This window comes from Rhinolophus ferrumequinum, chromosome 6 (assembly GCF_004115265.2).
Source record: "Rhinolophus ferrumequinum isolate MPI-CBG mRhiFer1 chromosome 6, mRhiFer1_v1.p, whole genome shotgun sequence".
Taxonomy (NCBI): domain Eukaryota; kingdom Metazoa; phylum Chordata; class Mammalia; order Chiroptera; family Rhinolophidae; genus Rhinolophus; species Rhinolophus ferrumequinum.
Window position 1 is genome coordinate 56,062,080 of NC_046289.1, and position 13,680 is coordinate 56,075,759.

At 37.9% G+C, this 13,680-nt stretch overlaps 1 protein-coding gene across 2 annotated transcripts in view; it reads right to left on the minus strand.

Moving 5' to 3' along the window:
• The window catches only part of TMOD3 (tropomodulin 3), a 63,406-nt gene that overhangs the window by 28,648 nt on the left and 21,078 nt on the right, over positions 1 to 13,680 (minus strand). For both annotated transcript variants that reach the window (XM_033108942.1, XM_033108943.1), the window contains exons 2-3: positions 11,125 to 11,311; positions 6,151 to 6,307 (exon numbers count right to left, since the gene is read on the minus strand). In XM_033108942.1, the coding sequence (XP_032964833.1) occupies positions 6,151 to 6,307; positions 11,125 to 11,250 (283 nt within the window). In that variant the 5' untranslated portion in view covers positions 11,251 to 11,311. The remainder of the gene's footprint in view (positions 1 to 6,150; positions 6,308 to 11,124; positions 11,312 to 13,680) is intronic.

Consider the following 13,680-nt stretch of genomic DNA (forward strand, 5'->3'; position numbering starts at 1 on the left):
GGTCTTGCCTCAGTAGCAGAATAACAACTAGCCCTAGACTGAACACTACTCCAATCTCACCTACAGAATCTTAAAAGCAAGAAAACTGTTACCAAGTAACTTAATTGTGTCCCAGAATGAAACTCAAGAATATTTATAGGGAAACCAAAATATCCAGTACCCAACAAGTTAAAATTAATAATGTCTGATAGCCAATAAAAAATTCTTAGCATGCAAAAAAGCAGGAAACTTTGATCGATAAGAAAAAAAATCTATCAAAACTAAATTAGCAATGACAGGTGATAAAGTTAACAGGTAAGGATATTAAAAAGTTATTGTAACTATAGTCCATATGCTCAAAAAGTTAAGTAGAGACATGGAAGATATAAAAAGAGGAAAGAGAACAAGAACGGATGGGACAAACAGAGAACTTACATTATGCTAACACTAATCAAAAGAAAGTAAGGTTGGTTGGCTATATTAGTATCAGACAATGTAGATTTCAGAGTAAAGAATATTACCAGGGATAGAGAAGGTCATGTCATGATAACAAATGGGGCAATTCATCAAGAGGACATAACAATCCTAAATTAAAATAAAAACCCTAATAACAGAGCCTCACAGTATATGATTCTGGAACAATTAAAAGCAATATTCTATAGTATGTAAATTATATACAGACATGTTAGAGGGAAAGGAACATCCAGAATGGGTATGGTTATCTAGAGTTTCCCATAAAATGTCTTAACATGAGCCAGTGAACAATCCCTTTAGCTAACCCCTTACTCCAAAGGAGTAATGAATGAATCCTTCAAAAGATACAATGACCAGTCTGAATGAAATAGAGATGTCATAACTAATTTAAGCAGCCCATTTCAAATATCAGCTTCAGTGGCTGGGAAGACCACTTTTTGGAGGTATATAAGGGACATTTAACTCCTAAGATATGAGTACAAAAGTAAGAGCCAGTCTTTATCTTGAACTTGGTGGAAAACAATTGCTCACAGGCAGTTACATAATCCTGTTGATTTTAGGAAGGTTATAATCACCATCTTTCTGCTTTACTAAGGGATCAGGTCTGCCTTTCCTCCAAAGAAATCATGTACTCAGCAAGGTAAGGAAAGCCTTTTTCAGAAAAGAGTGACTGGGCTAAGTTTTCTGGACAACTAAGGTAATTATAAATAAATAGCTTGAAAGGTATATGAGAAATCCTTAGTTTAAGGCAATCTGGATAAATTCACCTTTCGTAAGCAGGGTGGGTATATGAGATTCTTGGGAAGGAAACCCAAGGGCATTCCTTTCTCAGGGAGGGGAAGGGAAAGCAACAAAAAGCATAGATGGCTCTACCCCATGGGCAAACAGGAAGAGCACTTGTGATCTGCAAGGAAGGGAGTAGCCCAACGTGGGTGAGTCAGCGTCTCAAATGGAAATCCAGGGGCACTTGACTGTAGTGAACAAGGTGCAGCATGGCTCTGATGCATCTGTGAAATATGGGACACCCAGGGGAAACAATCTTAGGTTACGTAAGGGTGAGGTGTCATATGAGAAACGGGCAGGCAGACTCCTAGCAAAGCAAAGCAAAAACAAGAGTCAGTAAGAAATATTCAAGACTGGGGCAAATTTTTCTCCAAGTGTCAAATTCATGCCTTATCCATTCTGGAAACAGAATACTCAAGATATGTAAAGATGTAATGGTAAACAATAATCAGCTATATAGTCAGCACTCTCCATTTTCACCATTCTCAGGAATGAGAAAGAGCTGAATGAATACTCTCTTTCACTCATATCTCACTCAATGCCTCAGTTACTGTATTTTGCAAAATTTCAAGGAGAAAGAAGTAAAAAGCTTCCCAATATTTTAATACTGTATCTCTAAGTAAAAGAAACATATGTTGGAATTAAGTTATTGTTTTAATTTTCTTAACCCTTTGGTTTATTTCCTATAGTAGACTCATAAGAAAGGCATTTCCTTTAATCTTTGCCAAGATTACTTGATACTAATTTTCTTAACCACGAGCTGGTTGGATTTAGATGAAATTAACAGATGTTTATTGTGGATTCTACTATAAACATGCACTTAAAGACAATCCTTAATATATCGTTTGTCACCTGTGCCTCACTAGCTGCCTAATAATACCTTTTTGCTATTAATAAAACTACACCATTAAAAGCAGAACATTTACTGATGTAGGAAAAAATGTTCCCCAAAATGCACTGAAAACATGCCTTGAACTTCACTTAATTATGATTAATTCCTCTTCTCAGATGTTGACATATGCTTTCAATTCTGTAAAATGTACAATTAAAAACAATCATTTCACAAATCACAAAATTAAATTAGTAATTTATCTATATATAATAACTCTCAAACATCCTTGTTAGAGTATCAGGTCTTTTTAAAACATTTTGAGATGATCTAGAAAGATAAAATTTGACATGAGTATATAGTTTTTGTTTGTGGTCAAAAGTAAAAAATCCTGAAATATCCAATTTTCAGTTTCATAGGGATTCCCTGTCATGCCAGATCTATGTAATTTTAACTCCGGAAAGATGGTGTACCTTTAAGTAAAAGAATAACAAATATAATTAATCATTTAATTGGTCTCAGAATATGAGAAAGTAGTTGACTTTTTAAAAAATTGAGTAGTCATCTGATCAATCCTTAAAAATAATTTACAGGATCACCATGTGATTTTGGCATACAGCTTGGAAGGAGCTCAAGGAACAGAGTGACATCACTATAACATTCCTGGCACAAAAAGCTAATACTGCCATCAAGTACTGACTCTCAGGGCAGTCATCTTAATATGAAAAATGATTTAGTTTAGAGACCAATGGCACATTTCACGAATGCTAACTAGTCTAAGTACACCAAAGAAGTAAAATGCTTTTGTTTCTTATGAGAGGTAGGCTTGCCAACTGTTTTATGAATAACTAACCTCTGCTGTCTGGGAAGGCATCCTCTATCTCCTGTGAAATAAGCTATTAAGTAAAAAATTTCAGACTCAACTTAGGTGTTCAGGGGAAAGGGTCATGGAAGAGGCATCTTAAAAAAAAACGCTTTTGGATCTTCGGAGCCAAAGAGGGAAACCACATTTAGCTCCATTGGGAGGTGTGCTAATAAGATGTAGAAGAATTGTTCTTTATCACATCTTATAGAATGTGATAAAGATCTTGGGATGGGACCCAAAGAACGGAAGACATATTAGTAACTATGGATAACCAAAGCGAACTAATTTAGGGCGGATTTGAGAAGATCAGAGCTGGCTTTTAGCTATATTTTAAAGTAGAGCTCAAGTTCCCAATTGTTGAAGACGAATTTGCCCTTCCTCCGGTCTATGGCACTGTAACGTGGCTTTTAAATCTTGACTCCACCCAGTCTAGGGTGGTAGTATTTGCTTTGACCAGATGGATTTCTGAAACACAAAAACTTATCTCCCTGGTTCTGGACAACTCCTCCATGACAGAATGGAAATCTCTTGTTTGGTTATAACATCACATAGGATCCTTTACAATAATTACACTATGACGGATTTTTATAGTGATTTCACTGTACGCTTTAACAAATCTGGTTCTCACAAAGACTTGTATGAAACAGACTAGGCAGATACCCAGAATGTATGAGTCCATTTATATAAATTTCAAACCAGGAAAAACGAATCTATCGTATTAGAAACTATGATGGTGGTTATCTTTGGGAAAATGAAAGAAAAAAGAGATTAGAAAGAAGCATAAAGGGACCTTTTAACGGTGCTAAGAATGTCTTGAACTGAGTGGTGATTACATGGGTGTGTTCACTCTGTAATTCACTGATCTGTATCCTCCTGATTTGAGCATATTATGTAAACATGTCATATTTCAATAAAAATTGCATTATTTTAAAAAATGCCACTGTCTTAATCACTGCATCACAGCTGCCCATAAATATTTAACAGACACAGATAGCTACAAGTGACAATAAAAATACTGAGCGTATTATAAAAAGAAAACTACTAATTGTGAATACAAAATTAATTGATTTTTAATTCAACTACTTCCATTTATTTCATACCCATCTAAAGTCTAAAGTGAGAAATAAGAAAAATTAAAATATATAAAAGGAAACCAAAACTATTACACTATAGCTAAGGATATACCATTTTTTCCTTTTTGTCACCCATATTCCATAGCGCTATCATTTCTCAACTCTGATATGTTCTTACTTTCCACAATTCCTCTCTACTTTCTTTCCTACCTCCTCTAATCCTCCAAGATCTTTCCCTAGGTAACTGGAGATTATGAAACAAGAGCATACTGGGAAGCTTTCTGGGTCAGCTTAGGACAAATGCAGTTCTTTCACACCTCTTATTTTTATTTTTTGTCATCAAATTCCATATTTTTTTTTCTGCCATCTCTTTTTCTCAAATCTCTCCGTTTGTTTCTGCCTCCATTCTTCTTCCTAATTATACCCCCAGAATCTACCTGAAACACACATAATAGTAAAAGGTGATTAATCAATATTTATTCTCATAAAATCATATTCTCTTCTATAAACCGGGTTGAAGCTATAAATAGTGTTATTAGTACGGCTGTACAGATGAAAATATAGCCAGCAGTCTTTTCTATGACAAACACAAAGGAACTGATGCTTTTGCCTCCCTTTTTGATTCTCCATACTTCAAAACTATGTATTGACTTTCAAATCTTTTTCTGGCCCTAAACACCTGAGGAACGTGACATTCCCACCTCAAACAGTAGTGTGATGGTTAATTTTCTGTGCCAATACGGTTGGGCATGGTGCCCAGATACATGGTCAACTATTGTCTGTTTCTATGAAGGTGTTTTTGGATGAGATTAACATTTGAATCAGTGGACTCTGAGTAAAGTCATGATGTGGTGGGCCTCATCCAATCAGCTGAAGGTCTTAATCAGACTGATCTCTGAGCAAGAAGGAATTCTACCAGCAGACAGCCTTTGGGCTCAACCTGCTACTCTTCCCTGGGTCTCTAGCCTACGGGCCTATCCTACAAATTTTAAACTTACTAAGCCTCCACAATCATGTGAGCCAATTAAAATAAATTCCTCTACACACACACACACACCCTTTTGGTTCTGTTTCTCTGGAGAACCATGACTAATAAAAGTAGCTAAGGTCATGATTCTCAACTAGAAATGGGGTGGGGTATCTACAGAAAGAGCAGAGAGATTGGCGATGATAGATCATTTAAAAAAGTTCTGATGCAGACCTTGTGGAATACCTACTCAAGTCACTCACTAGTCTTCCTCTACTCCAGAGGCTGGAATGTTAAAATAAAGTTTCCAGCTTCCCTTCTTGCTAAGGGGTAGCCATGTGACAGAGTTGTGGCCGAATTCTTGAGAAGCGCTTCCTTCCCAAATAAAATGCTGAAGTCTCACCAGCAGAAAGCACTCTACTCTACCCACTCCTCCTGCTGGACTAAGGATTCAGATGCAAAAACAGTGCCTGGAAGAGCTGATCTTCAGCGCTACTACTACTGTCACCATTCCTCGGTGTTCCACACATGGTGTTCTAAGGAAGAGTGCAAGTAGAATCTGGCTTCTTAGGTCAACTTGTACTGAAAGCTGACAAACTTAACTTACGTTATGTTAAATGTTAGTATATACCTTTAAAAATAGCTCTTCTCATGCTCCACTGAGGCTACTGAAACTCAAAATCTGCAATGGGAAGGACCTGGATTAGAAAACTTCCCTGAAAGTAATGATTATGAAGCATCGACAATTATGACTTACTAACGAAGACTGTAGGATATCCTTTAAAAAGGGTCTTTGAAAACATGGCCTGAATTATTTTACGGCATTCCACTGTGAAGACAGGAGTTAGAAGAGAGCCATTTGCATGTGACACCGTTTGCATTCTGTAATACACTAGTGAATTACAATTTTTACCTCAGTACACTTTCAATACTTGTTACAGTAGAGAACTAAATCACCGTGTAATAAAATCTCACCAACAAATCATTAGGAAGGAACATATAGGCCAAGCTGATGAAAAATGTACATGAAGTGACCATATTACCTAACAATTTTTTAAGTCAACATGATCGTATCTTTAAGGCTACCAATGATGTACCTCTAAAAATGTTATTTTCTCCAGAGCTAGCTGTAAAAAGAAAAATCAAGTGCTAGCAAATGACTTCAGAATTCCGTGCTCACCTTTCTTTTCCCCAGTGAAGGGCACGTAGTCTTCCCTATCCTTATGCTCCAAAGCCTCCTTCTCCAGGTACGAGAGGAGGTGCTCTCGGTCAAACGGCCCCGTGGCTGACTTTGACGTCTGGTTCTTCTGCCGGAAGCCCGCAGGCAGAAGGGCATTCTGCCAAAGAGAATGAATCAGCCATTATGACCCCAGGAACACCAACGCTAGATGCTTCCATACATTATCCAGATAAGAAAGAATTATAGACTAGAATATGATACAGGCATGAAACACTTCATTACAGGATTTTAAGGCAGCAATGTAAAAGTGATCCAAAGCTCTTTTTTTATTTTAAATTAGGTAGAATTCAGTTAGATTACTATTAAAATAGGCACATACACATTTTCTTCAGAAAGCATTCTACTATACCCTTTACTTTTAAAATGGTAATTAAATGGTAAAAAAAATTTTTTAATGCTGAATAACAGCTCAGCATATATGTATATGCAGAAAAATTCCATTACAAAAGAATGTTAAATGACTACATACATCATAGTCCTTCATAATGACTTCTATTTCATTGTAAAGACTTTCTCATAATAAAAACATGTACGCCATACAGTGCACATGTACACTATGTGCATGGATGCATATACAGAGGGTGCCAAAAAGGTGCATACATATTTTAAGAAAGGAAAAAATTGTACTAAAAGTGTAAGACTCAATATATACTGCTAACAAAAGATGATTACAAGTCCTGTGTACACATTTTTTTGGCACCCCTGCTGTATCAGCCCTAGGATGTACTTGTAGCAACCACTGTCATTGCTACTCATGCACCAAGGCACTCTGAGATACTCAGAGTAAGAAGTATGTCCCTGGGTTTTTACATGGCTACAGTCTTTTTGAGTGATAAAGTGAGTGTGGGGGATTAAAGAGAGGTGATGGGTTAACGCTATCTCCTGTAGTCCCTAATGTAAATTTTCACTAAGCCCAGGTACAGCAAGCAGTGATGAGACAATGTGAGCTCCATCCTTTTGCTTGTCAAAAGCCAAAGAGGTGAACTTGCCTTGTCTCACTATTCCTAGGTATTCCTCTGCTTGGAAAATGGGAGGCAGCCAGAGAAGTCACACAAAAGGGCCAGCCGTCTTTTGCAACACCTCCCACTCAATACTGGCAATGTTGCTGCATCTCATAGGTATTATAAGATATTTTTTCATTACAAAGGATGATCTTACATGGCTAACGATAATAACAAATATTCATTTTATTACTAGAAAATACAGCACTTCAACTTTGGCCATTTGCTGAGATCCATAATAACTTCCATGCAACGCACCTTTGTGTTCTCATGAAATAACACACATTACACAGAAAGCTCACCCAGAAAGATGAAACACAAAGTAGGTCTGTTCCTAACCCTGCACCAAAATGTTTTTGTAATACAAAATTGTGTATGGGAACATAAAAAAGAAACACAAGATTTCTACCCTTAGATTCTGAAATCAAGACAAGAGCTCCACGAGGAATCCATTCCCAACCGACCATCAAGTCCTTTCCATTTTCACTTCCTGAAAAAACTCATTAGTCTGTTTCCGTTTCTCCATCTCCAACACCACTACTTTGTTTCCCACTATGACCCAAGCTGGGATGGCATAGTATCACATTAGCCTTCCAATGGGTCACCCAGGACGCGTTCCTGATTTTCGGCATCCCTCACTCCCACCCAACAAGGTTATCCTAGCCTCATCTCACACCCTCTCCATTCTGGCCACACTAGCCCTTGATTCCCCCTCGTACTTGCCATATGCTTCTTTCTATCACAGGCCTTCCCTGGAATGCTCTGTCCATCCTTTTCTGCTACTCATTTTTCAGACTGCAGCTCCAGTCCCCCAACGGAAGCTTTTCCTGACTTCCCATTATATGCTTTCATGTTGATATGGCATGACCATGTAACTGATGCCTAACTCCCTCCACTCCGACCAGCCTGCATTAGGAGGGCAAAGACCACATTTGTTTTGCTCATTCTTGCATCCCTAAGCCTAGCATAGTACCTAGGATCTATAGGTTGCACCCTCTTGAATAAAGATTTGAGAATAATTTTAAAGAAAAATGCTCATTAAGGCAAATTTCAATAAAAGTTACTGCCCTTCACCATCAAAAAAGGCATTCATGTACATATTGCTATTTCCTGGTGGTAATGATGAAGCTGCTTTATTCCATATGCCTGCTCAGGCCCATATATGTTTCAATATAGGTTTTAAATGATATGTTAGCTGGACTCCTGACTCCTTAAATACAGTCTTTGACCACAAAATAAATGACAGCTAACTGGCTTTGGAGGCTATAAACCTATGATCCAAGCTTTATTACAAGTATAGTTTAAGTCAATGAATCATAATTAGTTACACAGATAAAAATATCATTAAAGTGACTGCCACTAAACTTTGCATATTTCTCCCTCGCAGTGGAATTTTGTTTTAATAACATATTTATCTTGGAAATGAAAAAAAATAGCTTTTGCCTGAGCTGGCTGGCTGTTTTTTGGAGATAGACATTTTGAGAAAATGCAGTAAGTAAGCTAATAAATATACTGAGAGCTGCATACGGAAAGAAAATCAGCCCTCCAAAATATAACAAGGTACCATACCCAATCTTCATCTGCTCTTATCTACGTTCTGAGGCTTTGTAAGTTACAGTGGCATTTCTCTGGCTGAAGTAACTGCTACTACCCTTGCCCTCTTTTCTTACCTAATCCATAACGGCACTCTTTCCAAATACTTCACCCAACGAGTGGCATGTTATCAATAACCATCATTGTTCTAGTCTGACTAACAGTATCTGAGGTTGGGGGTGTTGCAACCAGGGTCAGGGAGTTTGCAAATACATCCAGAGGTTAGAAGTCAAGCCTCCCTATACAAAAAGCAGGCCATGGATTTGCAAATAAGAAAATCTAAACCGTCAGCTTTTAGACCTATGGCACAGGACATGAGTTGAAGGGGACTCATTACAGTTTAATAGAAAGACCACTAGCCTCTGCCAGGGATCAACCAGGCAGAGAGGGATCTAGTCTCAGTTCTCTCCCTAATTGTAATAACTGAAGCAAGTCACCCAACTTTTGTTTTCCAAACTCTAGATCAACGTTCTCAACCAGAGGTGTTTTTGTCCTCCAGGGGACAACTGGCAATGTCTGGAACATTTTTGGTTGTCACAACTGGTGTGTATGGGGGGCATATTAATCATGTTTTTTTATTTTCTGTATTTTACGATGCTTTGACATCTTGGGGCCTTGCTAATTCTGAAAAGACTGCCCCTCCCATAGTTAATTCCTAGGGGTAGCAGAACAACTTCTACCGCCACCAGTGTGCCTTTCATACGAAAACCAACCAATTCAGAGCCTATACCCCAACCACCTCCTTTATCTCACACAACAAACCAGTATTTCCCCTGCCCTGAACCACCTAAGCACTGGACAACTAGAGACCACTCCTGTAGCCCAGAGTCCACTGAATTTATTCACACCAGCCAGTCCTAAACTTATTCAAACTTGCCCGCCCTGCCTCACCAATCCTTCCCTCACCCATCCTTCCCTCGGTAACCACAATAAAGGCTCCAGGCCATGCTCCTTCCGTGTTACTTCTGCCTCCTCACCACGCTGGGTGCGTCCCCACGTGGCCCTGTGTGGCCTGCTGTGCTTCCTGCTGGTGGGGACTGTAAGTAACACTTTTCTTTCAAGGCAGCTGTCTCCGTATCTGCCACCTCACCATCCCTGATTAAAACAGAATTCCAGTATGTTTGAAACGGGGTTATGTATTGGCATGTGGTGAGCAGAGGCTCGGGATGCTGCTACACGCACAGGCAGCCCCCACTACAAAGAATTATCCAGCCCCAACTGTCAATAGTGCCCAGGTTAGGAAACCCTGAACGAGATGAACTCTTAGGTTCCCACCATTTGATTCAAACAGGCCTAGTCGGCTGAACTCCGTGTAGAAGGTATTGCCGGGACATGATCAAAACAGCACTGTGATCCTGAATTTCCCCCCAGATTTAGGTGTGCTGAAAACTTTTCTTTACAGTAAGTTATCGTTAAGGGATTTGATCTATGGTACAGATACATTTATCCAAATGCTAAAGTAATGTGGAGAATAGGAGTTTAATTCTCAATAAAAATTTAAAAACATCCCAGCAGGAAATGAATGTGTGGTAGTAACAAGAACAATTTTATAAAACAAACTCTACCTCAAGCCTAAAAGGCACTAAAAATCAATGTCTTGGCATAAAGGAACTTGTAAAGAAAAGAGGCCTCGCAAATAAGCATTACCTTCAGGTTAAGTAGCCATAACCTTAGGGTTCTCCCCTCACTGTCCCCCCCAATATATACCAGGGAATAACAATTTATGGGTCAAGGGTCTCTACCTTAGCCTGTGTAATTTAAAAGACAAACAACATCCACTTGGCAAATTAAAACATACATACATATACTCAGGTCTGCTCTACATCATTGCAGGATTGCTGAGCCTACTTAGGTTTACCCTACCAATGACTAGGAACTTACTCGATGTGGTCAGCATCTTTCAGAAAGGTAGGTAACAATTATAGATTCAAAGTCACAAAGAACCTTCCAGAGACTCTGCACTGCAGCCATCCTGGTACAGCAGCTCAGAAGAGGCACAGAGGTCAGCATACGTCAGAGAGCTGATCATCTGCTGCGTTTTACCAAAAACATTCCTCCCTGACCAGAGAGAAATGATTTCTTACAGTAGAGAAAATTTCAGGAGACATTTGAAAATAAGGATGTTGGAGAAAGTAGTTTAGCATAGTCATCTCAGTAAGGATATGGAGGTAGAAATGGGGGAACAAGACGAGACAAAAAACTGATTTGGATAAAGGAGTGCCAGGGAAAAGTCATGGAAAAGCTAACTGCTCACAGACAGCTACTTAGTTTCAAAGGATTCGAAAAATTATTTCATTTCTCCTCATTAGCGAGCACCTACCTCAGGGTCAAGATCATCCAGAACAGTTTCCAGCTGTTTCAGTTCTACTTCTGATAGATTCCCAAGCAGCTCATCTTCATCGAGGTCCTTGTATTTTTCTAAGTCCTTCCGGAATGGTAGAGCCATGGTTTGCACTTAGTTTTTGCTATTTAGTACAGTCAGAAGTGATTTCTACTTTTTCTTAAAGCTATGGAGAGAAGAACAAAAACATTTAAAATATCATCTCCACCTTCTTAGATCTATTATTAGGGTAAGTGAAATATAATTTCCAATGTTATATATTCTTTGACCATGTCACATACTACCCTTTTCTATGGATCATTCAATGCCTTTACCTTTTGTCATTTGTTGACAAAAAATAAAAAATTAACTGGGAAAAAAGAGGGATAGAAGGGAATAAAATTCAAATCCATTAAAATGTTTACTTGATAGAATTTAGATTTTCTGATAACTGAGTTTTAGGGGGAAAGAACTTATAATATGTGCCAAAATACCATTTTTTCCATCAATGGCTTTCAATTGATTGCTACCAGAATACTTTGCTTAAGCACATTATGTTTAAAGTACAGTCGTTTTACTGTAAATTGCATAGAACATTATTTTCTGTCTCAATATTAATATGGTGGACATTAATACACTCCCCATGGGAGAAGTGGTCTCTTGCCATTAGAAAAAAGTATTTTTTGAAAAGGGGAAATAAAAAAAATTTTTTAATGTATTTTTAAAGGAAAAAATACAGCATTCTGAAAATGTTCAGTAAAATACTAAAAACCATGCTGGGATATGTCATCCACTAACTGGCAGGGTTGGTCAGGAGGGTCTGATTATAGGAAAGGACCTTCACCATTTCTCCACTGTGTGGATCGCTCCCAAACAGACAGCTATGAGATGATTCAATAAGCAGCATCTTTCCAGATACCGTAGGGCTGTTCTACAGGCAAAGATACTTAAGTCCCACAAAAAAATGTGAAGTAAAAATAAAGTATTTCTACAAATTCTAGCCATATATGTGGATTATTTTTGTCTTCATAAAATGTTCTTATGTGATTGAGAAATAATCCTTAAACTTAGTGATTTGGCTAAATTTTTATTAGCTGCAACACACCCAATACTTCAAAGTTTGGATATATGAAGCCAGACAACTAAGTTCGCAATGATATTGCAAGATGTTGCTAACGTTTTTTGATATCAGAGGGATTATTCATTATGAATTTGTACCAACTGGACAAACAGTTAACAAAGTTTACCATTTGGAAGTGCTGAAAAGCTGCATGAAAAAGTTAGATGACCTGAACTTTTCACCAACAATTCATGGCTCTTGTTTCACGACAATGCACCAGCTCACACAGCACTGTCTGTGAGGGAGTTTTTAGCCAGTAAACCAATAACTGTATTGGAACACCCTCCCTACTCACCTGATCTGGCCCCCAATGACTTCTTTCTTTACCCAAAGATAAAGGAAATATTGAAAGGAAGACATTTTGATGACATTCAGGACATCAAGTGTAATATGACAGCTCTGGTGGCCATTCCAGAAAAAGAGTTCCAAAATTGCTTTGAAGGGAGGACTAGGCACTGGCATTGGTGCATAGCCTCCGAAGGGCAGCACTTTGAAGGTGACCGTAGTGATATTCAGCAATGAGGGATGTAGCATTTTTTCTAGGATGAGTTTGCGAATTTAACTGTCCAACCTTATATTTCCTTTACTTCGTCCTCCCCCCATGTTTTCCCAGCTTAATATTTTAACTATTTTCCATCTCAGACCAGTAACATTTTATGGATCCTTTTATGTGTTTTCATTCCCTAAGAAGAAACGTTCACCACAGATCTGTCAGCTAGTGACTAGCAACCACGTGGGTCCAATAAAAAGCAAATTAACAGAACTGTGTTTATGCAGATGTTAAATTGCAGGCATTTTGTGTAATTGCCCAACACAGGTCTGGCTTATATCTTTTTAACTGGAACCTCATCAGTTTAGCAGTTATCCTAGATTTTTTGTTTTATTTTAAACAAATTATTATCATTATTGTCATCACTAAATTTGATAAACCTCCACTTTGTACTTCCAAGTTTAACGGAGCAAGCTTACTATATATCCTGAGTGTATTTTCTCAGGATTAATTATTAATAATTTTCTCAGTACTACTAAAAATAATACAAACTACAGAGAGGATTCAACGAAAGATATCAGCACTTTCAAATATATTAACCATAAAATGCAATTTTAATGAAGGTGGCAGGCAATTTAAGGGGGGATAAAACAAAAACTAAGACCACTTTGAAAAAATGCTCATTTCATAAAAATACCAATGCCATGGTATTTGAGACAGACAGCGGTAAGAAACTGATAAAAAACACATGACTATGTAACCAAGAGTAACTATTTAGTTTATGCTATGTTTTAATGTTTGAACAATCAATATAAAAAGAAGTTTTTAATGTGGTGTAACCTAATTTCCTGAAGTGTATGTACAGGCATGAGCCGCATAACACAGTTTCCATTAATGACTGACCAAAGATACCACGGTGGTCCCATAAGACTATAATGGAGCTAAA